This window comes from Hippocampus comes, unplaced genomic scaffold (assembly GCF_001891065.2).
Source record: "Hippocampus comes isolate QL1 unplaced genomic scaffold, H_comes_QL1_v1.1 scaffold96, whole genome shotgun sequence".
Lineage (NCBI taxonomy): Eukaryota > Metazoa > Chordata > Actinopteri > Syngnathiformes > Syngnathidae > Hippocampus > Hippocampus comes.
In genome coordinates, this window is record NW_017806074.1 from 569,120 (window position 1) to 595,646 (window position 26,527).

The window sequence follows — 26,527 nt, forward strand, 5'->3', positions numbered from 1 at the left end:
CCGAGGCAGGGTGGGATGAAAAGGCATTGTGGTGACTTCCGTTCAGACGCGCGGGGACGTGTGAATGAGATGGTGGGGAATGAGGAATTTTGTCAGGATTTGAGTCAACTTGACAGGATGTCTGTTGTGGTGATTTAAGTGCATCTTTTGAACATGATTCCTCAAGACCAACAGACATCCGGTCAGTCTGTTTTGGAGGACTGTTGGGGAACTCATACGGGTCCAGTTTGTTCAGACAAGTGTTTTTTCTTTTGGAGCTCGCAATTCTGCATTCACTCAAGTCCTTGGGAACAAAGAGTTTGTGTAGAACAAGGTCCTTTGACTTTAAGGCACCATTAAAAAGATGAGAATGTCCATTGGTGAGGGCGGAAGGGGCTTTGATGGATTCCCCTATCAAGTCTGCTGCTGAGGTCTGCAATGATCCATTCCTGAAAGTTAGCCACAAATTGAAATGATGACTAAGAAAAAAAGAAAGGACATTTAACAGTCCACACAGAAACTGATATTTTTCCGCACCAAACTTATCCAAGTATGCCTTCACGTACAGTATCTTGCTTTGCACACAAGTTGGCAAAGTCATGCTAAAAAAGGACAGCGAACGGGAAAACATGAATTGGAAAAAAGGGAAGTGCACGCACACACACTGACAATGTTTACTAGAGGAAAGTTGACTTTTCTTTTTTTCTTAGCAACTAGTCCTAATGCTCCAACAAAATTTGAAGGCTCTGTTGTTTCCAAAGACATACTCACACTCTTATTTCAACTTCCTTGTGTCTCTGGTGTGTACTGCAGGAAGTCTGAGGTTCAGGTTGGTCCACACTCTGTGCCTGGAGAGCATGAGGTGATAGCACTCCCGATTGTGGGCGCTTTAAGGGGCTCGATTTAAATAACGGGGTATGGGAATTGGAACTGCTGCAGTGTCTCGGTTCGACACTAAAGTGGCTGTGCTCAGGGTCTGGGTGAGAGGATGCTGAGGTGCTAAGATGTGGGTGGGGTGAGGGACTCTTTTGGTGGGCGCCTTGTTGTTTGTGTGAGGGGTAACTGGAGTTCAAAGTCTCCTGGTTAGGAACACTGTGATGACTGTGACTAGGTCCAGCGATGCCCGGGGTCTGACACTGCTTTGTAGCCGGAAACAGGGGTCTTTTGTATTTAGCGTACAGTTGGTAGTGCAAGTAAGGAAGGAGCTGTCCAGCTTTAATGCTTTTTTTGAAAAAAAAAAAAAAAAAAAAGGAAATTAAAAGACAACACTAATACATTGATGCGCATATGTTCTGATGATGTGTGCACTCTAGATGACCTCACCTGTCAGTGATCCAGCCAGGCTTGATGACCTTTTCCCCTCTCAGCTCCTGAATTTTGCTGTTTGGCAAATTGTTGGCAATGATGTGGGTGGTCTTGGAACGGGAATAGTAGGTGTGGAACTGCCCGCCATGTAACATCATCAGCCTACGGAGCTCATCTGCACTTGGTTCTGCCCACAAAAGACAACATGACTAGTTCATCTTCTGTAGCAGTTATCCTCCTTTGGGTCTCAAGCAGCGCCGCCCGTCCCAAAATGCAGAACACACACTGTGCGTAGGTCCTCATCCTCCCGCGGACTGGGGGATTCACATTTTGCACAAAGGGATGCATTCGCGTAAATGCACGGTGGATGTGGATATGCGCACTGCGTGCTGATATGCACATCCAATGTTACCTGTGTAGCCGTTAACATAGATTGCCACTCCAGAGAAAATGTTGGAAGGGTTGTCTTTCTGTTTCTCTCTTGGAGCGTCGCTTTTGAACTGCTCCTCCAACTTTGACACCTTGGCGGCCATGTAGCCTCCCTGCAAACAAGAATGGGAATGATTGAGAATAGAAAATGCGTCCACGATGTGACATACTACTTATGTCGGGAATGATAACACAAACACAGAACGCATACGTTGCGTCTCAAAATTATGACAGCCAACAAACCTTGTGAGATGCGAGCTCAACTAACATCTTAAAGGATTAACTCATGTGAGTTTTGCTTTTTGAGGGCTTTTTGGGATTGAACATGCCATAGGAAAGTTGCATACAGTGATCGATACTCCGGCTTCTCAATACAATGTGGCTAATGCAACAATAAGGTAACATCAAAAGCCAAAAAACCCCAACAAAGCCTAAAGTCAGCTGTTACTTCGTCATGATTGTATTTATTTTGTAAATTGTAGGGGTTTTTTTTCTAAACAAGTGGTTGATATGTTTGTTTGTTTTTTACACTTGTACAACGTTAAAAAGCACAATGCACAAAGTTGTGAGTTTTTATTCTATTTTGTTTTTATGTATTAAAAAAAAAACAGTAAACTTGTAAAGAAGTTCACACTGTGACAAGGTGCTCACCCTCTCAGCCCAACCATTGTCCCCACTGGCATTGGCTTTCTTCTTGGTCCACACATCTCGACTCATACTGAGTTACCTGAAAACACAAATTGACACGTCAAAACTGGACAGTACAGACTGTGGCAAATGTGAGAAGGAGGCACGTTAAGTTAACGCCAAATTGACTGTTTTTCATTTGATTATTTATTTTTCATGACCTAGAAGAGATTTTTTATGCGAATAATTTCCTGCGTTTGAGTAAAAGATTTTTTTAAACGAATAATTTCCTGCGCATGAGTTTGTAAGCGATCAACAGTAAGGTTGTTCCGACTGACAAACAAATTCGGGGAACTCAGTCGTATAACGAGGATACCCTATGATTGTATGTTGTTCGTAAAGTCTGAGCAATATTAAAACAAGTCAGCCTTACAACGGCAATACGTTAGTTTTGCATGCAAGCGTTGTGTACTACTCTAGAGGCATGTCTGGGCACGTCCGCGGCTCACATCAACTTATTAAACGAAAAGCAAACCCTGGCGTGCACTTTGTTAGCTAACATTAGCCTAGCCACGACGCCACAGCTGGCAAATCGCAGAGTTCACGTCAGTTCAAGGCGAAATATTCAAAGACAGCGTGAACTAATCGCTAGGGGCGCGTTACCACCGCATAATAAACCAACAAGCAAAAACAAGTTGCCGCTGACCACACGGCGCGTTGTACACAAACGCGGCCATGTGACAAACATGGCATGTCGTGTTCCTTTTGTGCTGTCAAAATGAGCTGTTGTTAGCCACACGGCAGACTTACCACCGCATATGAAGCTGCCCACAAGCTCAATCGTCAAACCTGCGGAGATTCTCCCAGACAGTATCCGCCTCTTGCTGTCCTCGTTCCGCTGAAATAACCTTACTTAGTCATGGTCACATCCCGGGTACTTGAACACGTTCTACATCCCCACAGCTCTCCATTGCTACCGCTTCTCGGATGATCCCTTTTGCTTTCCATTCTATCTGTGGTCTGCACTGAAAAGGCGCATACAATGCAGAGTTCCGGTATATTTTCAAAATAAAACACGAGGAAAGGTAACGAATCCTTTCGTGTCTTATTGTTGCATTGGTTTTGGCAAGCAACCCAAAGTCGCTGTTTTTCAGCCTTGCTGTGGTCTAACTTGATCGAGCTTGTCCCCCATTCACCTGAATTAACTCTTGGCATATTCCCGAAACGAACAATGTAAACGAACAACACAGCCGTGTCTATGAATATGTCACTTTTGAAAGGTAACTGGCCAAACGCTTAGTGGTCGACACCCACCGTGGTGTTTAAAAAGTCATGAGAGTTAGCCTGTGTTGCTGATATTTGCACGCTATTCTCTCGCTTGCAGACAGTCGATGGGACCGTCTGGGATTTTTTTTTTTTCAATGCACAAAGTTGTGAGTTTTTATTCTATTTTGTTTTTATGTATTAAAAAAAAAAAACAGTAAACTTGTATAGAAGTTCACACTGTGACAAGGTGCTCACCCTCTCAGCCCAACCATTGTCCCCACTGGCATTGGCTTTCTTCTTGGTCCACACATCTCGACTCATACTGAGTTACCTGAAAACACAAATTGACACGTCAAAACTGGACAGTACAGACTGTGGCAAATGTGAGAAGGAGGCACGTTAAGTTAACGCCAAATTGACTGTTTTTCATTTGATTATTTATTTTTCATGACCTAGAAGAGATTTTTTATGCGAATAATTTCCTGCGTTTGAGTAAAAGATTTTTTTAAACGAATAATTTCCTGCGCATGAGTTTGTAAGCGATCAACAGTAAGGTTGTTCCGACTGACAAACAAATTCGGGGAACTCAGTCGTATAACGAGGATACCCTATGATTGTATGTTGTTCGTAAAGTCTGAGCAATATTAAAACAAGTCAGCCTTACAACGGCAATACGTTAGTTTTGCATGCAAGCGTTGTGTACTACTCTAGAGGCATGTCTGGGCACGTCCGCGGCTCACATCAACTTATTAAACGAAAAGCAAACCCTGGCGTGCACTTTGTTAGCTAACATTAGCCTAGCCACGACGCCACAGCTGGCAAATCGCAGAGTTCACGTCAGTTCAAGGCGAAATATTCAAAGACAGCGTGAACTAATCGCTAGGGGCGCGTTACCACCGCATAATAAACCAACAAGCAAAAACAAGTTGCCGCTGACCACACGGCGCGTTGTACACAAACGCGGCCATGTGACAAACATGGCATGTCGTGTTCCTTTTGTGCTGTCAAAATGAGCTGTTGTTAGCCACACGGCAGACTTACCACCGCATATGAAGCTGCCCACAAGCTCAATCGTCAAACCTGCGGAGATTCTCCCAGACAGTATCCGCCTCTTGCTGTCCTCGTTCCGCTGAAATAACCTTACTTAGTCATGGTCACATCCCGGGTACTTGAACACGTTCTACATCCCCACAGCTCTCCATTGCTACCGCTTCTCGGATGATCCCTTTTGCTTTCCATTCTATCTGTGGTCTGCACTGAAAAGGCGCATACAATGCAGAGTTCCGGTATATTTTCAAAATAAAACACGAGGAAAGGTAACGAATCCTTTCGTGTCTTATTGTTGCATTGGTTTTGGCAAGCAACCGAAAGTCGCTGTTTTTCAGCCTTGCTGTGGTCTAACTTGATCGAGCTTGTCCCCCATTCACCTGAATTAACTCTTGGCATATTCCCGAAACGAACAATGTAAACGAACAACACAGCCGTGTCTATGAATATGTCACTTTTGAAAGGTAACTGGCCAAACGCTTAGTGGTCGACACCCACCGTGGTGTTTAAAAAGTCATGAGAGTTAGCCTGTGTTGCTGATATTTGCACGCTATTCTCTCGCTTGCAGACAGTCGATGGGACCGTCTGGGATTTTTTTTTTTTTTTGTCCTCAAATGAACCCACTGGCGTCGCAGAGGCCGGATGGGACACCTACACATCATTCTGGAACAAACAGTACGTACCGTACATAATTCATAAACATACGGATAAAAGAAGAACTATCTGCAATGCGCGTGTTGACAGACTCAGAGGATTAGGACGCTTTGACCTATATGGCACGTGAGCGTCCTCATTGGCTCTTCACTGTTGCCATGGCAGCAGACATGGATGCTGAAGTGTCATACGCCTACATTTTTTTAAAGTACAGATGATGGAGAGGCTGACGTGCGCGCCCCTCCACATTTATGTAATAATGTCCACTTGAGATTTTGTATTAGCACTGTTTGTTGAATTTTGGTTTGCAGTAGTTCAGTACTGCACACAGAGATGTGTTTCTAATACTGTATTTAAAATCTGGTGTCTTAAAAGGTGATGGATTTTTCTGTCAAAGTACACAACGAATTACAGGCCAATTTACATCTGCTTGTTGTTACACTCTGGTTGAAATCGCTCGTTTTTGTGGTGTCCGTCTCATGCAAATATCAAGAATGGGTTTTGTTCGCAGGAGGACCAGGGTGGAGCTAGGGCTGGCATGACTTCGGGATTTTTTTTTTTTCTCTCCCGGAGCTAATGGGAGCCTTGACTGATACATAGAGGAATGAGAAAATATATACAGGTAAATATATTTTACAATATGAATAAAGAGTGGCTATTACTAAGTCATTAACTGCCGTGAACAATCATATTTGTCAACAAGAATCCAAAACATTTGTTGCCACTGACTAATATACAGTATTAGTCAAGTACGTTTTAAGTCCAGTGTGACAGAAAGTCTTGCCCAGCTCATCTGTGAAATTCAAGCTTCGACATAACTGTACTCGGGACTCTCAACTGTCTTTTATGTTCATATTTTGTCCTGAAAAGTTGAGCCAGTGCGAGTAATTTTTTTCATCCACTCGCACAAGTGTGAATGGTAAATCTAAACTAGACTTGAGACTTGACTTGGACTTGGCTTTAGAGACTTGTGCCCACCGTTGGGTGCCACTGCAAAGGAAAACAAGTCAAGGCCTTACTTTATTCAACACAGATATCATCACTGTTAGATGCATTTCGTAAGAAAAGGTACAAAAACACAATATGAAACAAAGAAATGAAATTAAAAAAGATCCCTCATGACAGTTTATACGTTAATATAAAGTATATTAAGATGCCGATTTGATGACCCACAATATGGACAACAGCATTTTTCTTTTTTTTGCATAAAAGTAACCATAAATATATGCAGTGAGAGAGCCACAGTTAATTTCTTTGTATTTGTTTTGCTTCAACAAGTTCAACAAATATTGTACATTAGAACAAATATTTAAATATACACAAAAGATATGAAATCTTCATTGGCCCACAATGCAAATTTGTAGAAACGATTTTGTAGATATTGAAAAACAATCACATATGAAAGGCCTCCACGCAAAAATTTGCAGACATTATAGTGACTGGGTCCTGTTTATGTCACAAGGGATTTGAGGCTTCAGATCACGATGCACATTTTTCCAGGTTCACTCAATGAGGAAGGAAGTGGAGGAGTCCTAACAATGCTCAATACTATCTCTGCAGGGACGTTCACAGTTCAGATCTCTTTCGTTCAAGGGTGGGGAACCAACGGTCTTGGGAAGCCAACATGCTCCTCATATATAATCACAGACTTTTGTTCTACTTCTGCATTATAGTTTCCATAAATGATAGGAAGAAAGTTCTCCTCACTGTCCTTGGTGACACAGAGCGCATCTTGTCCTCATTAGTTAAGTTTGGCACTAATGCGGATCCACTGAAGAGCTTGCCTGGTGTACTGGACTGCATGAACGATGCTGCTGTGAAGCGTCAATGGCCCGGATAGAGTATTCAAGTAGTTGAAGAACTCTGTTTGAAAAGTGAAGAAAAAGAGTTATTTTCAAATATTTGCAACATATATAATGTTCAATACAAGTAATATGGTGGACTAGTGGTCAGAAGAAGGCTGGGCAAACTCTTGTGCTCATAGGCCGCATTTTTATTGATTTTTTCTTAAGAGACTGATGAGGTAAAATACATTTAAAATGATTATAGTCTAGTTTAAAAAGATTAAATTAATCAGCAAAATCAAAATGAGGTACTGGGTTCTATGAATTTTATTGTGATGTATGACATTGAGGGGTTGTGGCAAACATTTCTGTTGCTGTAAGTGCTCCTGTTTCCAACTTCCTAAATATATTTTGATTGCAAATGTGGGAAGAGAGTGAAAGAGAGAGCTAGAGAGTTAGAGAGAGAGAGCGAGAGAGAGCGAGAGAGAGAGAGAGAGAGAGAGAGAGAGAGAGAGAGCGAGAGCGAGAGCGAGAGAGAGAGAGAGAGAGAGATGTCTATATGGATGAGAGAGAGAGAGAGAGAGAGAGACACGCGGTGAGCATGTGAGCTCTTCATGTTTCTACGTGACTACGGTCCTACGGTAGCTGTATTTTGGTTAATGAACAGGAGTTCATTGACTGGTGATTTAGTAATCCATAGTCGACATGTCACAGACAGACAGATGGCCAGCAAGAGTAGCAGGAGACGAACGAGGCAGCTTTGAGAGAGAGAAAACAAAAGTGCAAAAATAATAATGATGACGCCGGCAATTAAAATGGCCATCGACGGACTTGGTTGTCGATGTAGTTGTGAGTAGCTGGCTAGTCTTGGCAGCTTAAGTATACTACTACTACTACCCGTACTACTAATATAAACAATAAATGTAAAATAATAAATTTACAATGAAATAATCAATTATTATCTTATTTTTCATTGATAAATATTTCATAAACCAAAAATGAATCGTGTTTGTCATACATTTATTTTAAATTACAAAAAATTCAAAATACAACAATGAATTCTCATTTTACATTTAATTATTTACAATCATTTCCGTTCTGATAAATGAACCAATGACCAGTAGTACATAAAATAAAATAAATAAAAGACATCAAAATCCACCCCATGTGTAAAATGTTTTGATTTACTAATATTTTTTGATTTGGTGATGTACAATTCGCTATGGATGACGTTCAATACACAAACCTTTACTCTCCTTAGCCAGGTTGTCTGCAACCTCCCAGTACTCGTAGCTATACAGGACACTGTTGGTGATGTTGAGGTGGTTTGCCGCCATCTGGTGGATACGTTGAGGGATGCTTATAAGTGACGGGGAGGCACTGTCCCCATGTGAACCCCGCTGGATATGTTTGGTGGCATCGGGTAGGAGCGAAGGAGGAGGGCCTCCAGTATCCCTGCACGACAAAAGCAATAGTGATCAATGCCGGTTTGAGTCCTTGTCTTGTAGCACTAGTCTTGCTCTCCACTTACTTTCCGGTGTCATTCCAGCAAGATGGCATCAGAGGCACTTTGGGAGAAGTCTGTAAGGAGAATATGACAGCAACTTAGTCGTTGAAGGATTTTTTTTTTTTTTTCAGGGGGACTGTGGGGTGTTTAAGAACAAGCTTGCCGCTCGCCTAGTCGCAACGCGCTGGCTCTTCCCAGTGGCCGTCATGGTAATGAATGCCGGACTCGGAAGGAGAGTGTATTTGTGAGTGTCTTTACCTTAAAGTAGTCGAGCAGTACTTTGGAGTATTTCAGTGCATGATCCTTTTTCAAACGAAACATCTGCCAGTAAAGGAGGGCGAGACATCGAAAGCTGTGAACGTACAAGGACAAGTGAAAGTCACTCCAAATAGATCTTCGAGACGGATCTTTTTGGGTGAGAAGCAGACTTTCGCACCAGAGCACAGCCAGCTGTTTGTCTTCTTGTCGTGCTCCAGGACCAGAGTGGCTTTTTAGCCTCATTGCGTACCTGTAAACACATTCATAACCCACTGAATGGCAGCTCGGGTCTGTTTGTTTTCAATGAATTTCCATTGGGGAATTGTGTCACGAATCGAAAGACAAATAGTTTCACTATATTTCACTCATTTCACCATTCCTGAAAACAAGCAATATGGTGGCCCCGTAGGATTAAAAAGAAGGCTCAAAACTGAAGGGGTGGACCAAGTGAGCAATACAGGTTCACAGGTTAGAGGCTGCAAATACCGCAATTGACCCTCACTAGTGACTAAAGGCCAATAACTTGAGAATTTAACAAAATTTTTAAAAATTCAACATCTCTCCAGCGATGATGTGACTGACAATGGTGGTCTGTCTCTAAATTTGCTTTTATGTCCTTTTGCTATATTGTACGAATTAACCTCAATTGGGTCACTGGTAAGCTTCAGCCTGTCCCAGCTATATTCGGGAGAGAGGTGGGCAAATGGTCGCCGGACACTCACAGTTAATTCAATTTAACTCTGAATTTACTGTACTAATATTAATGCCTCAAAGGGAAAATCCAATTTGTATTTGGCATTTAATACTATTTTTTTGATAGTGCTAAGTGCAATTTTCAAGTTCACCTTATAAGCTCCACTGTCTCCGCGTACATGGTGTAGGGGGATTTTGCCTCCAGTGGGCCTTCCTCCATCGCTTTGCCACATTCCATGAATGAGAGAGCAGCATCGACGTAATTCACAGCCTTGCCCAGTTTGTCCACCTGGAACACATGAAGGAGGGGACAGAGGCTAACGGTAGCAAAGACCATGGCAACTAGTTGCCATTTTCTGGAATTTTCCGAAAAACATGGAACGAGCAATTTAATGACTTCTAAAATTGTCCATAACAAATAATTTCACCCCCAAAAAAATAAAACAAAAAAAAACTATTAATGACTAAAGCATATGACCTATTTTACTACTCTTCTCATTATGGTAAATTACGATCACTGGGCCAAATTTGAGCATTTTTTTTCCTCTCTCCTTGTATCAAAGTTAACAAAGGGACAAACGTTGACTGAATTTTGTTTACTTATTATTTCATAAACTCCTTCAAGCCTTTGCCGTACATCTTCATATGAGAGAGCAGCATCGACGTAATTCACAGCCTTGCCCAGTTTGTCCACCTGGAACACATGAAGGAGGGGACAGAGGCTAACAGTAGCAAAGACCATGGCAACTCGTCGCCATTTTCTGGAATTTCTGAAAAACATGGAACGAGCGATTCAAAGATTTCTAAAATTGTCCATAACAAATAATTTCACCACCCAAAAAAACAAAACAAAAAAAACTATTAATGACTAAAGCATATTACCTATTGTACTACTCTTCTCATTGCAGTAAATTACGATCACTGGGCCAAATTTGAGCATTTTTTTGTTTCTCTCCTTGTATCAAAGTTAACAAAGGGACAATCGTTGACTGAATTTTGTTTACTTATTATTTCATAAACTCCTTCAAGCCTTTGCCATACATCTTCATATCAGTTATATTACGTAGTGTGTACTCTGCCTTCTAGATCCAAAATGACTAGTTAGTCGAGAAAATTTTGCTTTATTAGGCTTCTGAACTCACCATGGCATCGGCACGGTGCTTCATCCTTTTGGCTTCGTGCAAGTAGTACTCGGCGTGGTGAGGCCTGGAAAGGTGGGACGCATACACAAATGAAAGAGCGGATCAATTAGTAAATCCTTATGATGTGGTGTCCTCCATAATGATCGCTCACGTTTCTGTATTTGGCACGGCTGCTCGGTGTCCTGCGGCGGCCCAGGAGTCCGACAAAGGTTTTCTGGACACTTTTACACAATCCACCTCCTTTTTTGGCTAAGGGTGCAAGTGAAAAAGAGGAATAAAGATAAACGGTTCCGGGATGACGAGGCTGGAATGAATGGCGTGGGAAACATTTAAAACATAATGCTGCGCTATTCAGTGTTCATCGTTTTGTGTTACCTTTAGTGCTGAAACTCTGTTCTTATCTCTGTTCTTGTGATAAACCTCGCCATTTTTTGCTTTGGATGTGAGTTCGATGGTCTCTGGGCTGTCAGACAACGGTGACAGGGGAGATAATGGCCGCTTATTGTCCAAGTACTCTTCCAAATATCTGTCAACAAACAAGATGCACATTGTCAAGGGCACCAGGGATTTTATTCGGGATACATGCTCAATTAGATAAGATGCATTTTGGGGAAATATTTGTTGCAGATTTTTTGGTGGGGTAATGTTTGAATGTCCTTATCTTTGTGTTATGTTGGAATGTGTACTGTGTAAAAAAACAAAAACTCATGTCAAAAAATCATATGTTGATTTTTGCCGAATTTAAAAGAGCTAATTTTGGCCAGGGTGGTCCGGTAGTTGAGTGGTTAGCACGTCGATTTCACAGTGCAGAGGTACTGGGTTCGATTCGAGCTCCTGTGTGCAGTTTGCATGTTCTCCCCGTGCTTGTGTGGGTTTTCTCCGGGTCTTCCGGTTTCCTCCCACATTCTAAAAACATGCATGGCAGGCTGATTGAACACTCCAAATTGTCCCTAGGTGTGAGTGTGAGCGCGAATGGTTGTTTGTTTCTGTGTGCCCTGCGATTGGCTGGCAACAGGTTCAGGGTGTCCCCCGCCTACTGCCCGAAGACAGCTGGGATAGGCTCCAGCACCCCCTGCGACCCTCGTGAGGATAAAGCGGTTCGGAAAATGAATGAATAATTTTGGCCAGTGAAATTTGTCTGGACCTCCAGGCCCTGCTAACATGGATTTGAAATGTGTGAGGAAGTTTGAATGACTGGAGAAAAGCCCCACAAGCACGTAAACAAGGTGTGAACCTCGGAATTGGAAATGTTTCCAGTATTTGGCTTACTTATTTGACTTCTCGTTAGGTTGTACTGGTGCACCTAAAGTTGTGTGATCAGTGTATGCAGATGCAAAAAAAAAAAAAAAAATGCATCCCAACTCTTACCCATTATGCACGGTCTCAGTTGAAACGCCGCGCTCGGCCACATGCGATGATGATTCTGTGCGACCGGTAACGTCTTTCGCATGTGGCGTGTTCCTCTTGCTTTCTTTGTGTGAGACGCCAATCTCCAACTAGGCACAAACACACACCCAGTTCGATACTTACATGGAATTGTTGTAACTTTCAACTTGTCCCATTGGGCAGTGCCACGGTGAGTTACTTGAATGTTTTGTTTTGGCACACTTTTTTTTCTCTGGACGATGCAGGTGTCTTATGGAGTATTGTAAACAGTTATTTCACGTACGCTCACCGACTGCCCAATGGCTGGACATGCGGCACTACAATATTACAATGACGGTCGACGTCAACATTGGGCGACAGTATGTTTTAATGGTGAGAAAAAGGATCAGCGACAGCGGACTTTTTTCTTCAGTCGTCCACATGCTGATGGGGCGTGGAGTTGAAGCGCTACTTGCAACTTTAGCTTAAGCTCTCCGACTGAATTAAGAGCCGCATGGGAGACGGAGTTGGGGCGACAATTTTGGATTGAGGACGATTGATCCTAATGCCTTGACTGCGCTTTTTGGAGTACACCCTTGTCCTTAATCTCTTCCTCAATGAGAAGAGTTTAATAACATTCAAAACGTTACTTTCCAGGATGTTAACATGGTTGAGGACCGAGGTGGAAGTCTCCCAATTCCTCATACCTACACAGACTGTATTGGGGAGGTACTCTACTTTCTTCAACTGGAGAAAATGGACTCGAGCTAAGAATACGACATTGGTAAGATTTGAATTCCCTTTTTGTATTTTGTTAACAATTCAAACACACCGCAATAATGTATTGCCTTGACTGCGCTTTTTGGAGTGTATATTGGTCTTTATATTAATGTTTAAAAATCTTTATGTCATAAAATGCTTTGACAGACTGTCAAGTGCCTGCTGAAGCAGCAGGTGGTGCTGTACCCCCAATAATGAGTCTAGTTTAGCCAGGTAGCAGACATAGCAACTAAATGAATGTTTGCTAATTGAGGAAAATGGAAATAACGGATGGAAAGTGACAGAAGTTACATCTCAACATAATAGTTTAGTATTTATATATAACTGAACATTAACGTTTAAAGTCTTCATTCTAATCTAGTTTCATCCAAAAAGTCTATTTTCAGTCTACTAAAATGTCATTTTCATGCTGACAAAATTGCTCATTTCAAACTGCATTGACCAAAAAAAAAAGTGTTTTAATAATGCTTATTGTTTGGGAGGACCTGACCTTAATTAAAGAAGGCTAATGGGTACCTTGCGTTTTCTTTTGCTGTCTTTGGAGACAGCATCTGCCATACACAGATGTTTCATAGCCTCGGTTTGTTTGTCTTTTGTCTTCGAAGAAGAAGAAGAGGAGGAGGAGGAGGAGGAAAAGTTAGTGGCTTTAAAGGTACAATTAACAGCGGAGTCCGGGACCCTCTTGAGGAGACAGAGGTCTATGTGCACCACCAGGTTTCTCAGTCCACGTTGGGAAGGGGCTGCGGCCTGCTCGCTTCGCCCGAACGGGACCAAAGTGTAGAGTCGGTGCCTGGTCGTACGCTGCTGCCCCGCGGCTGGGCTCTCGGAGGTCTTTTCCCTGGACTTACTGGCATCGGGTCTACCGGAGCTGTTTTGGCATTTCCTGTGGAGTCTATGGAGTGAAGTGGAGTCTGCCGGAACCTTGGCGACTTGTGTCTGATATTCCGAATCGGAATTCGACGAAGCAAAGGATGAGGGGGACTGTCCTTGAGCAAGAGGGCTGAGTGAAGATGAAGACCCTCGCTGCTTTGTCTGCTTCTCGGTTCTTCTTTGGGGTTGCGCGTGATCCTGATGAAGGTGTCGCTCTTTGGACTGGATTGTTTGGCACCCGCGGATTTGTTGTTTCTCCCGAGGCCGCCTCCGCTGCTTCTCTACAACGACCACCTCCTCTTCCTCCTCTTCTGTAGAACTCTGGATCCAGCGATGTCTCAGGAGCTGCTCCTCCGCCAGCCTCCTGTCTTCCTTTCTTTCCTCTGTCCTGTTTCTGTCCTCTCTCCTTCTGTCTTTCCTCCCCTCAGCTTCGGTGTGAGGAACGTCTCTGTGGACCACCTCGCGTTTCTTGGCCCGTGTTTGCTTGTGTGATGCTTTACAAGAATTCACATTAACAGCACTTGATTTGGCCCACGGTTGTAGGTTAGGAGCTGGTCTGGAGTGATTATTACCGGCAGCTTTAGCGGTCGGACCTTGACCGGCGCTGGTTTCACGGCCAGTTGGAAGATGCTGTTGAACTGGAGGTCGAGTCCTGTGGTCAGAGCTGTGGCCGGGTCGGCTCCTCTGGATCTCCTCGGATTGTGATGTGTGATTGGCTGGCTTTTTAGTGCTTGAATGGGAATGCTTCTGTGGTCTGTGACTATCACTGCGGTTTAAAACGGCTTTGGATTTGTTTTGTCTGTGGTCTCTGTATTCTGTGGACCTCGCCTTGGGCCTGTGCTGATGAGGGAGAAGCTCTGTGCTATTTGTGTGCTTGGTTTTGGCGTCAGCGTTAGACAATGGGCCAATCTTTGACCTAACTTTTGTCCTGTGGGGAGGTGGTGCTGGGTACAGATCGCTTTGAAGCTCAGGGTAGTGGTAACCTCCCAAAGGAGATAAAGTGGGACTTAATTGAGGACCTCTCTGATTTGGCTTTGGGCTATGCTGCGCTCTCGGGCTCCCGCATGGACTTGGAAATACACTTGGAACTGGACTCACTATGGGACTGTACCTGCTATTGCTCGGACTTGGGCAGGTGCTGGGGAGTGGACTCGGACAGAAGCTGTAATCAAGACTCAGCAAGGGGCTGCCGGGCCTGTAGCTCAACTGTGGGCTGGGAATGGGCCTCTGGCTAGGGCTGTATTCCTGATTGCTGTCCCAGCATCTTGCTGGAGACGGCGCTTGGACCGTGTGCGGAGAGGGTGCGTTTCCAGGAATGCTACGGGTGGGATAATTGTCACTATGAGCTGCCTTTTTGTGGGACTTCCTCAGCCACTTATCCAATTGCCACTGGGCAGTTGTGGAGGGATCAGTCTGCAGAAATCATCGAAGAAAATGCAACATCAGAGTAGAACTCGTTTGGAACCTAAATTATTAACAATTGCACATAAAAGCTGAACTGGATCCAGTCTCGACAAAATCAAATGCATACTCTCAATGTTTTATTTAACTATGTTGAAGAAAGAATACACTTCAAACAAATCTGCACAGCAGCAGTACATTCCATACCGGCTGGCTGCCAATTACCAGCACCGCAGTGAATATTTGTTCACATAAAGCAACACATAAACACGTAACCTCTAAGGTTGTTTGCGCCAGGATGTTTAACTATTAGTCTCATAGGAAATAAAGAAAACATTCTATACTTGTCACCATCATAAAACCTTTAAAGCTTGCTTGTACAAAGTACCAAAAGTAACATTCTAACTGTAATCCATCTATGCATTATCTCTGGCGCTTGTCATCGAGAGGGTCGCAGGTAAGCTTGAGTCTATCCCATCTGATTTTTTTGGGGCGATGGACTCGTCGCCACTCAGTCGCAGGGCACATTTAGTCAAGCATTCACATTTAAACCTATGAACAATTTAGAGAAAAGTAAAATAGTCATTTTTAGATTCCTCACGTCCCACTTTTTAAAATCATTTTTAAGCTGTCAAACAAGTCGAAAAAGAAGTTTAACCCTGTAAAGTATTCGCACAATGATGTTGCATGAGGTAACACTGGAGTCTTACTACATTGAATAAATCAGTTCATGGGAAAATCCTTTGGCGCTCACTGGACTAAAGTTTTTCGTGACAAGCTCAAGAAATATATTTCCATTCCATCTTTAAAACTTTCTATTCCACAGATAGACACATTGGTACTTCACAGACCTCAAAGGAAGTTCCCAATAAACACCATCTAAGTTCCACAGAGAGATGAATTTGGATCACTGGATTCAGAGTTCAGAGTGCTAACCATGACACCGTAACACAACAACTAAATGTTCTCACTGCTTTTCCTCAACTTCATATATGGGCTGCCAGCTACACAACCCGTCCAATGCTGTCAAATAACTCCGTGTTTGCAAATGAGTGACATGGCAAGCATACGAGTGAATACGGTCGAGAAAAAATTTTCGGAAAAATACTTACAGCTGCGGAGCAAACGTCCCCCTGCTCCCCGTCTCGCTCAGTCTCACGCCTTCTCTCGGCTTCTCCCTTCCCTCTGGCAGTGGAGCAGCAGCGCTAATATTAAACTTCCACTCCTGAAGTCAAACAGCGAGCCCCCTCTTCCCCGCCACATCCCTCGACCTCTTTCCAGGGAAGACACTACATCGCTTGTACCGTCTCGACTCCCCTCCCCTTTTCTTTTCTTCTGGCCCTTCCTACCTCTTTCGTACCTGTAAGTCCGGACTTGCTGCCTGAAGAGCTCCAACCCTCGTCTCGTCCTTTCGGAGACACTCGGCGTAAATGAAAAACACATGGTCTAACCCCCCCCCCCCCCTTACTCCACGCACCCACAGCCTCACATAAACTCCACTCCCCATTTTTGCCATAGAGGCCCAATGTGTTGCATGCTGGGACATCTACAGGGCCTTGCTTTCATGAAAGAGGAGCAGGTTGCCCCTTCGTCCCCCCCCCCCCCCCCATACCAAACATCCAAAACAAAAACAGCCCTCCCAAAACCACCACTCTCCACAGGATTCCACCTATACCATGCTTAACACATCAACACTAACGATGTAACCATGTAACCCTCGGAACTGGAAGGATCCAGCTCCGTTTGCCATTTGAAAAAAAAGACGGTCCTAAACTGAAATATGAATCCAGACCGCAAAGAAGCAAATCTGCTATCCATCCCTCTTTTAAATTGTTTTCTTTTTGAAAACAGACCTGAAAAGTAATGTTTGATTCTTGTGTTGTTTGTATATATCCGCTATTGGCTGGCAACCAGTATCCAGCTTCTCGCCCAAAACCATCTGGGATATGTTCCAGCTCACCCAGTGACCCTCGTGAGAATGAATGCCATGAAATTGGAAGGAACAAGCATGTTAAATTAATTGAGTTAGTTATTTAAGATTTTCAATTGTCCATGTGTGTGGGTGTGAGTGTCTTTATGTGCTCTGCAATTGGCAATCCCGTCTATCAACCAAAAGTGAGCTGGGTAAAATATATTTTAGCAAAAAATATTTTAAAAATTGTTTTGGTATTTACAAATACTTTTCATTCAGGGCAACTGTGGCATAGACCTTCAATTTGTTAGTCACTGATATTATTGTTACAATGGTAAAAGGGACAATGGTAGTGTAGTTGTTCACATGCAGTGAATCACTTGGGATCAATTCTAGCCAAAGGGCAGCCAGTCCTGGGATATAGTATGTATTTGGTCTTCTTTAATAATAATTCAGCTGGGATAATTGACTGGGCTAGCTGTACTTACACTGGGAAACATTGCCACCTGGAAGGCGCTTGTGTTCCACTTCTGTTGTATTTTTGATTATCCGAGTTCGGCCCTGACTGGCAATCGCTCCAGTGTGTACCCTGACTCTTGCCCAAAATCAGCTGGGATAGGCTACCCACAACCCTAATGAGGTCAAGCGCTTTAGGAAATGGATGGCTGTCTCATCCTAAGTGTGTGCTGTTGTTATGTCTGATGTCAACACGACTTCCCTTCCTGAGGGCTTTTGTTTCGTAAGACTCAGCCTGTTGACATGACACCCAGGCACTAATTCCCAAAGCTACCGCTGAACTACACAGCCCCCGGAGCTACTTCCTCCGCCTTTTTTTCTTTCTTTTTCAAAACTCACACTTGCATTCCTACTTCCTCCGTCAATCCCACACCTGCCGTCACAAGTGCCTCCAGGCCACCGCTCCCACATGATCAAGACAACGGATGGTAGACAGAAAAAGAAAAGACAGGTAGAGGCTGAAGGAAAGGAGCTAGCAGCTGCCCTGTGCTCTTACCTCCTTGTTGCTGCTACATGGGGACTGTGCATCTGCGGGCCAAGCAGCTGGGCTGGAGCTCCGGGAATGAAGGCTGCCGCTGACCGACTCCACGGTAGAGTGGGATTGCAAGGAGTCTGAGCTGGAATGTCTCGTCCTCCTGCCATTTTTGCGTGACCGGCTGTCCGTCAGCACACACACACACCAACAGAAGGAAGGGTTAGAAAAGTGCTCCTTTTATGGGTCCACAGAGATATGAACATTGAAAATGAGCCAAAAGTGGATATCTGAAGTACCTGCCGATTAAAAAAAAAAAAAAAAAAAAAAAAGGATAATTTAAGGAGGCGGTCTAAGGGCAGCACTTTTCATTTTGACATTGCAGTAGCGCACATACGATCGATGTCAGAAGACAAGATTGTGTTGTGTGAATACCTGTGTCCCTCCCAGGAAGCTGATTCATGAGTTGCCTTAAGGGGCACAAAGCAAAAAAAATAAAAAATAAACAAAAAAACACAAATGACTGATCCTTATCATAGCAGCAAAATATAAACATGTTTATAATTGTATACATATTTTTGCCGAACATTAAGTGTGTGTGTACTAGCTTGTTTGGTCTATTGTCGATTGCAATGTAAATTGTCAACGCATGAACTACCTCGAATATTTCAATGTATAGGCAATGAGTACCAAGCACCTTTTGCACGTCATCCTCGTCACTGCTTAATCTTAAATCGTCAACAAGCATCCTAGAAAAAGGGAAAAAAAAAAGAAAAAAAATAAGAACAGAGGACTTTTATTGCTAACTTAGTTACAACCATATCTTTTCAATAACCCACCCCGATTTAACACATTAACCAGCCCACAACACGAAGTGCACAATCTAATAAGAGCACCAAGGCAGTAACAAAAATTCTGTTTTCACTACCAGAGATTTCTGTTCTTTTAACAGTATGTTTACTTTATTTCACTTGATGACTCTCCGCATCATTTGCACAGCTGTCATTGTTCGGTACTGCTGCACTAATTGGGTCCTGACATTACTTAATAACTCTCATATGTGATGTCCACAATGTTCTTTCTTTTATAGTTGCTTGTTGCTGTATTGCTAGAGGGACACTCACTATGCGAGGCAGGTTCCCAACTTAAAGATGATTCGGATTAATGTGTTACATTAGAGTGGTTTTAATTTTTGTAATTCATTAAACTAGATCAAAATTTGAAGATCATCCTGAATGCTTTAATGAATATTTAACACTAGAACATGTTATTACCTATAACATATTATATAACATGTACAATTATCGCCACATCCTGTTTTTAATATTATTTAGTTTTACTATTTTATATCACACAATGTATTAAATTGAAAAATAATGTTCACACATGACCACATTGCATCCTGTCTTGTTCTTTTTTTTAATGGTTTAACATTTTCTAATTTGTTTAATGATTATCAAAATGTTCAAAATATAGTACTATATATGATTTATTTATACATGCAAACACTAAACCAAATAAAAAAAAAATGAATGAAATAAAAAAATTATGAAAAACGCATTCTACTCCTACAACGGTCTAAAATATACAATACTTGTTCCACCAAGATGACGCCCACGCACGCCAAGTCACTTCCAAAGACCACATGAGTAGCCCATGGGCCTGTTTTAAAATTAGCTCGTCAGTGATGGGGCATTGTGAATTCCTAGGAATGTTGTAAAAGTGATCATTTGAAAATGTAAAAACACTTGGAGAGAGTCCTCACCACAAAAAGTTTTAAAATATTTATCTGTGTCCTGCTCTTCTTGTCGATCATTATTGTGAGAAATAATGTAAGCACGTGCTCTGGGGCTTCACATAGATGAATATTATGAATAGTAACATCAAGTTAAAAGTGATTTGAGCAAATTTGTGTTTACAGAAGCGCGTCTCAAACTGGTGCCCCCTTTGCATTCATCGCTCTCAGTTTCAAAAAGGTTGGTGACCCCTGAGTTCCATGCCGACATTTGTCTTTGTGTCACAGCGCCTTTGAGGTTTACGAAGCTGCTGTGATTGATGTTTCCGCCTGTTCCACTTACGACTTGTGAGGCGCCACATGGGGATGATGGGTCATTCGTGGCTGAGCATCCCCCCGACCTTTGGTAAGGAGACATGGACGGGGCGTATGAAGTCATGACGAGATGCTTCAAACATATGTAAATTCCCCCATCGGAACGGATACCTTGCCTCTGTTCTGTTGTTGGCTGCGTTCCATCCTTTCAAGAGAAGGGAAGTCCGAAATATGACGTTGCAAATGACATTGCAAAGAAACGCAAGTGAATAATAAACCGACATAAAACCTACCAGAGGGTTGAAGAGGATTCCCTGATCACCTGCTAAGGCTTGTTGGGTTGGCCACGACTGAGTCATGTCCTGTTGGATCACAAATTATCTTGAACATACGGAAATATCAGGACTACTTATTAAAACACTTTTGTTTCCGATTAGTCCAACCAAGATTTTCTGAAGAAATGTCCCTCGAAAGTCAAACAAAACAAGCCATTAGTATGACTGGTAAAAGTGTAAATGTGTGATACTATCAAAAGTAGGTCCTTACCCCCCAAATACATTTGGCACAGCTGTGTTGGCCTCTTATTACCTACACACAAGAGTCATAATGGAGCATGATGAGAAGAGCAGTGGACAGTTGAAGGTCATCATTAACAGTAAGTGATGGTGCACACGCACAGCAGCAAAACTCACTGCACTCTATGCAAACCAATGTATCTACAGTAAGCTGCTTAAAAGTCACACCCGTACTCCGTTAGTTGCAAATGTGCAGGTGAATGATGAGAAAAGAAGATATTAGTCATTGTGAGAAGTCAGTGAGTCATACTGTATGGTTGAAATCACAGCTGCAGATGAGCGGGAGGAAGGGGAGTGTGCGCGCGTTGCAAAACATCTTTCGCTTTCCGCCCTGACACTCGTTACCTCCACCGCATGTTACCCGACTTTTTGCTGCTCGCCATTCAGGTGCACAGAACAACATGAGAGCAAAGACCGCAGTTCCTCTCTATGCGCGCGGTTGTGTGGTCAAGCTACCAAGATGCACTGTAGGTCTGTCAAACAAGTCCTGAATATGCATATCAAGTACCGGTATGTCCTCCCCCTGCTTGTGTGGCTTTTCTGGAAGTACTCCAGTTTCTTACATTCTTGCATACATGCTTCTTAAGGGATGTGACTGAAGACTTTCTCAATTGTCCATATTTGTGAACGTGAGCATGAAAGATTGTTTTGTCTATATGTGTCTTAACTAGCAACATGGTCAGAGTGCATTCCACCTTTTGCCCTAAAACAAGTGGCATTGTTTTTAGCTCAGTGACATGGAAAAAGAAACACATTCAATACTCATATCCATCCATCCATCCATTTTATGAACCGGTTTATCCTCACAAGGGTCGCGGGGCGTGCTGGAGCCTATCCCAGCCGTCTTCGGGCAATAGGCGGGGGACACCCTGAACCGGTTTGCCAGCCAATCGCAGGGCACACGGAGACGAACAACCATCCACGCTCACACTCACACCTCGGGACAATTTGGAGTGTTCAATCACCCTGGCATGCATGTTTTTGGAATGTGGGAGGAAACCGGATTGAATAAAACTAAAAGTAATACTAAAACCCAGAAAAACTGAACAAAAAAGAAGCATTTTTGAACAAATAAATACCAGGGGTGCACCCATCCCAATTTTCTCGACGATTATGAATCCCCCGATCTTTGCCTGACTTTCCGATCCCGATTTTTGCCAACACCGTTTTTTTTTTTCCTTCACAACTAACAGCAAATACCTCCAATGTTACAATCTTGGATTTTTTTTGTTTCTTTTGCAGAACATTGAACAATTCCTGTGAAAGGTTGTTTTAATTGAATTTGAATTAGTTCAATCAGTCATCTCACAACGGAAGACAACAGTGGCTGACTTTTTCAGACCTCTGCTGACAGAGATGAGCTCGGTGCACAAGATCGCTTTTATTTTAAGGGATCGGCCAATCACCAATCCACCAAAATTAGGGAAATCGGCGCTGATTTTGCTCTGGCCATTTGATCGGTGCACACTTAATAAAAACGTAACAGCTCTAAAAAATGAAAACGAACTGAACTAAAAACAATAAAAAACAAACCAAGCTCGAATGAGAAATCCTATACTATTATTCCCACACAGTTCCCCCTTCACAATCACTAACCGTCATAGTAAACGGGGAGATATATGTTTGAAAACATGTAGAACTTCATCGTGATTTAATTTGCCGCTGGGTGCCATCTGTGCAATACCCGCACACACATAACGGCTGTGTTTGTGCATGTATGAATGTGCCAGTCTCCCCTCCTTCATTCATGACTCACAAAGGTCACTATCACTTGGCTAGACTGGAAGCCCGCGGAGGGGGAAAATGCCGCAAGTGTTTGCAAAAGGGTTCATCTCTACTGGATGAGGTCAGGCGAAAAAAAAAATATTCTTGGGGTTACAATTATCAGGCTCAATAACACAGAGGGGCCTGCACTAACATCTCAACATGTAAACTTGTGGTGCAATACCCTGATGAACAAATCAAGCCACGAGGGACGACGGAGTCAACCACAACCCTACGAAATACAAAACACCTGCAACAAGCAGCACAAAGCAAGGATTTACAACAGGCTAACATTCTTCAAATATCTGCAATTTGATGGATAGTTCACATCAAAACATATTTATCTGTGGGAGGAAGGTTGCTCATTTAATACATAGCATCCACTAAGGGTACTATGAAATAAAGCAGGTTTCATACGAAGAAAAAGAATAAAATGTTGACGAATAATAATAACACAGACTGAAGTTTGGGGGTGCGGGGTTCCCCATGCAAGTCGGTTTCACACAGTTTTACAAAAAAAATAAAGTAAATAAAATCATGTTGGAGCAGGGACAATAAAGTGTTCAGGTAACCTGCCATGCATGTTTTTGGAATATGAGAGGAAACCAAAGTACCCAGAGAAAACCTACACAAGCACAGCGAGAACATAAACAAACTCTGCACCGGAAGGCCGAAACCCGCATTCGAACCCATAATCTCTATACTCTGAAGCAGACATGCTAACCAGTGGTCCACCGCTTTTAATCAATACATTTTCAAATTTGTACTTTTTTTATTAGGTTTTAAAAAATAATATAGTTAATGCATGCATAGCAACCAACAATTTAATTTGAATCCCGGGAATATTACCAAAATATCTTTGTTAATATTGTTTAAAAAAACAGATAATGTAGCATTCAAACATGGTCATTGGCTTTTAGCCTCTATGCCACTTCAAGTCCAATCAGGATCAGATCTGGATTGAAATTGGTTCAACATTACAATTTAGTATCAGACAGACAAGTAGCTTACCAAATTCCAAATAAATTTCATAACATGATTTACTGTACAGGTATTTTTTCATCCTAAATATGAATATATTTGTTTGAAATTAATACGTCTAATTAATCATTCATGAGTTAGTTTGAGGGTTTTTTTTTTTTTTGGTAAGTTTTGTCCTTTACAGTATTGCGATTTGGGTCATTTCTTACATCAACCATTTGTGGATTCCCCCCTGAATTGAATGAGAATACCAGTGGAACATTGGCAATAAAGCATTAAAACAACAATACACGTGGCCATGTTAAAAAGTATTACCTGGAAGTTGTACACGAACGTGCAAACCCCCGATAAAAACACGCGCCACACACACACGCGCGCGCGCGCGCACAACTGGGCTTGTCGGAGGTAATACTCTTCCTCACCTGAGATAACAAGCATCGGTGCAGCAAAAAGCCAAAGGAAAGTTTCCCCCTGCCACTGCACAGCACAGTGGGCATGGTGCCAGCCTAGATGCTCAGAGGCCCGCGCGGTTGTCCATAACAGGCTTAAGTCGCGTGACGACACCCGGCTGTGAAGTGCAGTCTGCGTTTCGCTGTTGCCGCCGATGAGGAGGAGGAAGATGATGAGGAGGATCATGATGCAGCTCCGTGTGGTTACCGTGGAGGGCAGATGGAGGCGGGCCGTTACGTCACACAAACGTACGGAGTGGGGGGCGGTCACGACTCTAGAAGAGTGGAGTGTGACTCGTGACACGTCACAGCAAGCGTCAGTCGAATACTCAATGTCCAAGCGTCTGTCTATCTGTCTATCTCATTAAAATATTCAAAAAGAAAAAACACAAAACGTAATACAGTAGTACAAAAGGGTTATTGTCAATTCAATGGACAAAATAGATCATAAAAAGAGATTTCATTGTCATAAAAGTCGCGGTAAAAGGTACAAAAAGCAAACCCTAAATAAATAAAAGTGAATAAAAGGTTGAATATGACTTTGTAAAGATAAAATGCACAATAACATTAACGAATGCATCCATTCATTTTTAACACCGCTTATCGTGAACAAGGTCGCGGGGAGTTCCTGGAGCCCGGCTGACTTCAGGCGGAAGGCAGACTACACCCTGAACTGGTCGCCAGTCACTCAGAAGCCACATGTAAAGACAAACTACGATTCACACCCACATCCACACCGCCACTGAGTGGGAACCGATCTCACGCTGCCCGCACACAAGTCCAGCAAGTGTACCACTACGCCATCAGCGACTCTAAACAAATGCATATGAAAAACTGATTTAAATGTTTAAAAAAAATGAGAAAATAAAAAATTGATCAGAACACGATTATCAATTTCAGACAAAGATCAAATAGATAAGAGCATTGTAAAATGAAAAGTTAAAAACCAAAGAGTAAATCCATCCATGCATTTTCTTATCTGCTTTATCCTCACAAGGGTCGCGGGGCGTGCTAGAGCCCAGCCTACCTGTTTTCGGGCAGTTGGCGGGGGACACCCTGAACTGGTTGCCAGCCAATCACCAGGCACACAGAGACGAACAACCATCCGCGCTCACACTCACACCTAGGGACAATTTGGAATGTTCAATCAGCCTGCCATGCATATTTTTTGGAATGTGGGAGGAAACCGGAGTACCTGGAGAAAACCCACACAGGCACGGGGAGAACATGCAGGAAGGCCGGCGCTGGTATCGAACCCGGTACCTCTGCACTGTGAGGTCGACGCGTTCAAAGATGAAGCAAAAATGAAAAATGTAAAAACGTGCTTTTTCTACAATAGAAAACAAATCATACATTATTTACAAGTACATTTGCCAGATCAAAAATGAAATTTGATTGACCCCATCAGATCATCACGACTATGGTTGTTGATTAAGGCCATGTGAAGCCCTTGGAGACTTTTCTGTGATTAAGGGCTTGATTGCTTATGCCGATAGTGGAGAACTGTGCTACATCATACGGAGAAAGGTGTTTCATAATTTTTAATTGTAGTTGAAGAATATTATCAATTAGGAACAGCTCTCAGTACTGTGCATCTGTCTTCTGTATTGGTTGGTTTGGTTTCCTTCACACATGAGACTTATTATAAGACATATAGGCATCACTCACCCAGTCCTCTGGGGCTCATCCTTTGAAATCTCTGTCTCTATGGAAAGTGTTTTTGGAACAAAAACATGCCTGACTGAAAATAGTTGGGCTTTTCAGCCTGTGTGAATGTAGCATTATTAACATAGCATTACAAATGAGAGGATAAATTCATTCGGGTGTCTTTTTCCATCGACATAATCCTTTGCGGCGGGATTATAGCGAACATATGTCTGACCATCTATCCCTTCATGCTGGCCTTGTCTACTTGCCAGTATCATCCATTATTCCTGCTTCCGTGATTCATGCATTCCGGCTGCATGGTTCTTTGCTTGGAGAGGAAATAATATTTCATGTGTATAGACCAGAATCCAGATGTAAAAACAGTTAATACCAACAGAAAAATGTCCATTGTAGTCATGGATTAACACTAGTTGAACAGAATAACATCGGCCGCTCCCAAACTAAAACTCAGGAACCATTAAGGGTTCGAAAACTTACTCTGCAACTCGTTGAAGCATTTGCATAATATATCACATTCAAGTGGATTTCCTCCAGCGTGGTGATATCTCGTCATGTGGTGAGACTTGCTTTCCTAACAGCTGTGACATGAATAGCAAAACAGCAGCATTTCCCAGTGGAAGAAGCGGAAATGTTGGAATTTCATCTGAATGGAGGCATAGAACATGCCTGGGGGCCGCCCCCGGATGCCCGCGGACGCGCCCATGGTTACATATGCATGGCGACAGCACCTTCAAGCGTGCAACAGTATCCCTTGACGCCCACCTGTTTGGAGCCGCGGTCTAACTCCCAAAGAGTTAGTCTTCCTGACAACCCTTTCTTCCTTAACATCCACTCACAGGAAGAGCGGAAGGGAGAGAGCTACGGTATCCATGGTGATCCTGAAGTTGTTCCCTATTGGTCATACAAGTTAGTAACACTAACACTGCAAAAACTGGTCTTCACAAAAAAAAAAGATAGAATGAATCTTACTTAATTTTTGAAAAAAAAAGATCTACAGAGTGAAGTAAACAGGCAGCATACAAAAACAAAATAT

At 42.8% G+C, this 26,527-nt stretch overlaps 2 protein-coding genes and 1 long non-coding RNA gene across 5 annotated transcripts in view; 1 reads left to right on the plus strand and 2 right to left on the minus strand.

Annotated features, from left to right (window-relative positions):
- rev1 (REV1 DNA directed polymerase) overlaps positions 1-3,373 on the minus strand; it is a 12,292-nt gene extending 8,919 nt beyond the window's left edge. The window contains exons 1-6 of the mRNA XM_019894424.1: positions 3,151-3,373; positions 2,365-2,440; positions 1,697-1,826; positions 1,303-1,471; positions 751-1,200; positions 8-428 (exon numbers count right to left, since the gene is read on the minus strand). Of these exons, the coding sequence (XP_019749983.1) occupies positions 8-428; positions 751-1,200; positions 1,303-1,471; positions 1,697-1,826; positions 2,365-2,430 (1,236 nt within the window). The 5' untranslated portion in view covers positions 2,431-2,440; positions 3,151-3,373. The remainder of the gene's footprint in view (positions 1-7; positions 429-750; positions 1,201-1,302; positions 1,472-1,696; positions 1,827-2,364; positions 2,441-3,150) is intronic.
- Positions 3,374-5,007: 1,634 nt separating this feature from the next.
- On the plus strand, positions 5,008-20,221 carry LOC109530672 (uncharacterized). Of its 2 annotated transcripts, none has more exons than XR_002171049.1 (5): positions 5,008-5,117; positions 5,222-5,328; positions 5,819-5,929; positions 12,714-12,840; positions 20,031-20,221. It is a non-coding gene; the product is annotated as an uncharacterized LOC109530672 (long non-coding RNA). The 2 variants fall into 2 exon arrangements; XR_002171048.1 differs by lacking the exon at positions 20,031-20,221 and adding an exon at positions 12,984-13,351.
- aff3 (AF4/FMR2 family, member 3) lies at positions 6,309-24,632 on the minus strand. Of its 2 annotated transcripts, XM_019894565.1 has the most exons (19): positions 23,800-24,632; positions 20,604-20,645; positions 20,351-20,419; positions 20,229-20,262; positions 20,086-20,143; positions 18,705-18,756; positions 18,443-18,477; positions 18,032-18,191; positions 13,353-15,119; positions 12,060-12,187; positions 11,067-11,217; positions 10,843-10,940; positions 10,692-10,755; positions 9,702-9,838; positions 9,035-9,106; positions 8,857-8,950; positions 8,623-8,672; positions 8,338-8,546; positions 6,309-7,170 (listed from the first exon to the last, which is right to left on the minus strand). In XM_019894565.1, exons 1-19 carry the CDS (start codon positions 23,872-23,874, stop codon positions 7,049-7,051), a joined length of 3,417 nt encoding a protein of 1,138 aa, XP_019750124.1. In that variant the 5' UTR covers positions 23,875-24,632; the 3' UTR covers positions 6,309-7,048. The 2 variants fall into 2 exon arrangements, with proteins under 2 accessions (XP_019750124.1, XP_019750125.1); XM_019894566.1 differs by lacking the exon at positions 23,800-24,632 and having other exon boundaries at positions 20,234-20,262.
- Between the last annotated feature and the right edge of the window lie 1,895 nt (positions 24,633-26,527).

What these genes read in the sequence shown, in the direction of transcription:
- aff3 (XM_019894565.1), bottom strand. Translation starts at nt 23,874, where the DNA reads ATGCCCACTGTGCTGTGCAGTGGCAGGGGGAAACTTTCCTTTGGCTTT. An exon ending in GAATCCTCTTCAACCCTCTG is followed by an intron (nt 20,263 to 20,350) that starts GTAGGTTTTATG and finishes TTCTCTTGAAAG; the next exon opens with GATGGAACGCAGCCAACAAC. An exon ending in ACTGAGACCGTGCATAATGG is followed by an intron (nt 11,218 to 12,059) that starts GTAAGAGTTGGG and finishes GTTTGTTGACAG; the next exon opens with ATATTTGGAAGAGTACTTGG.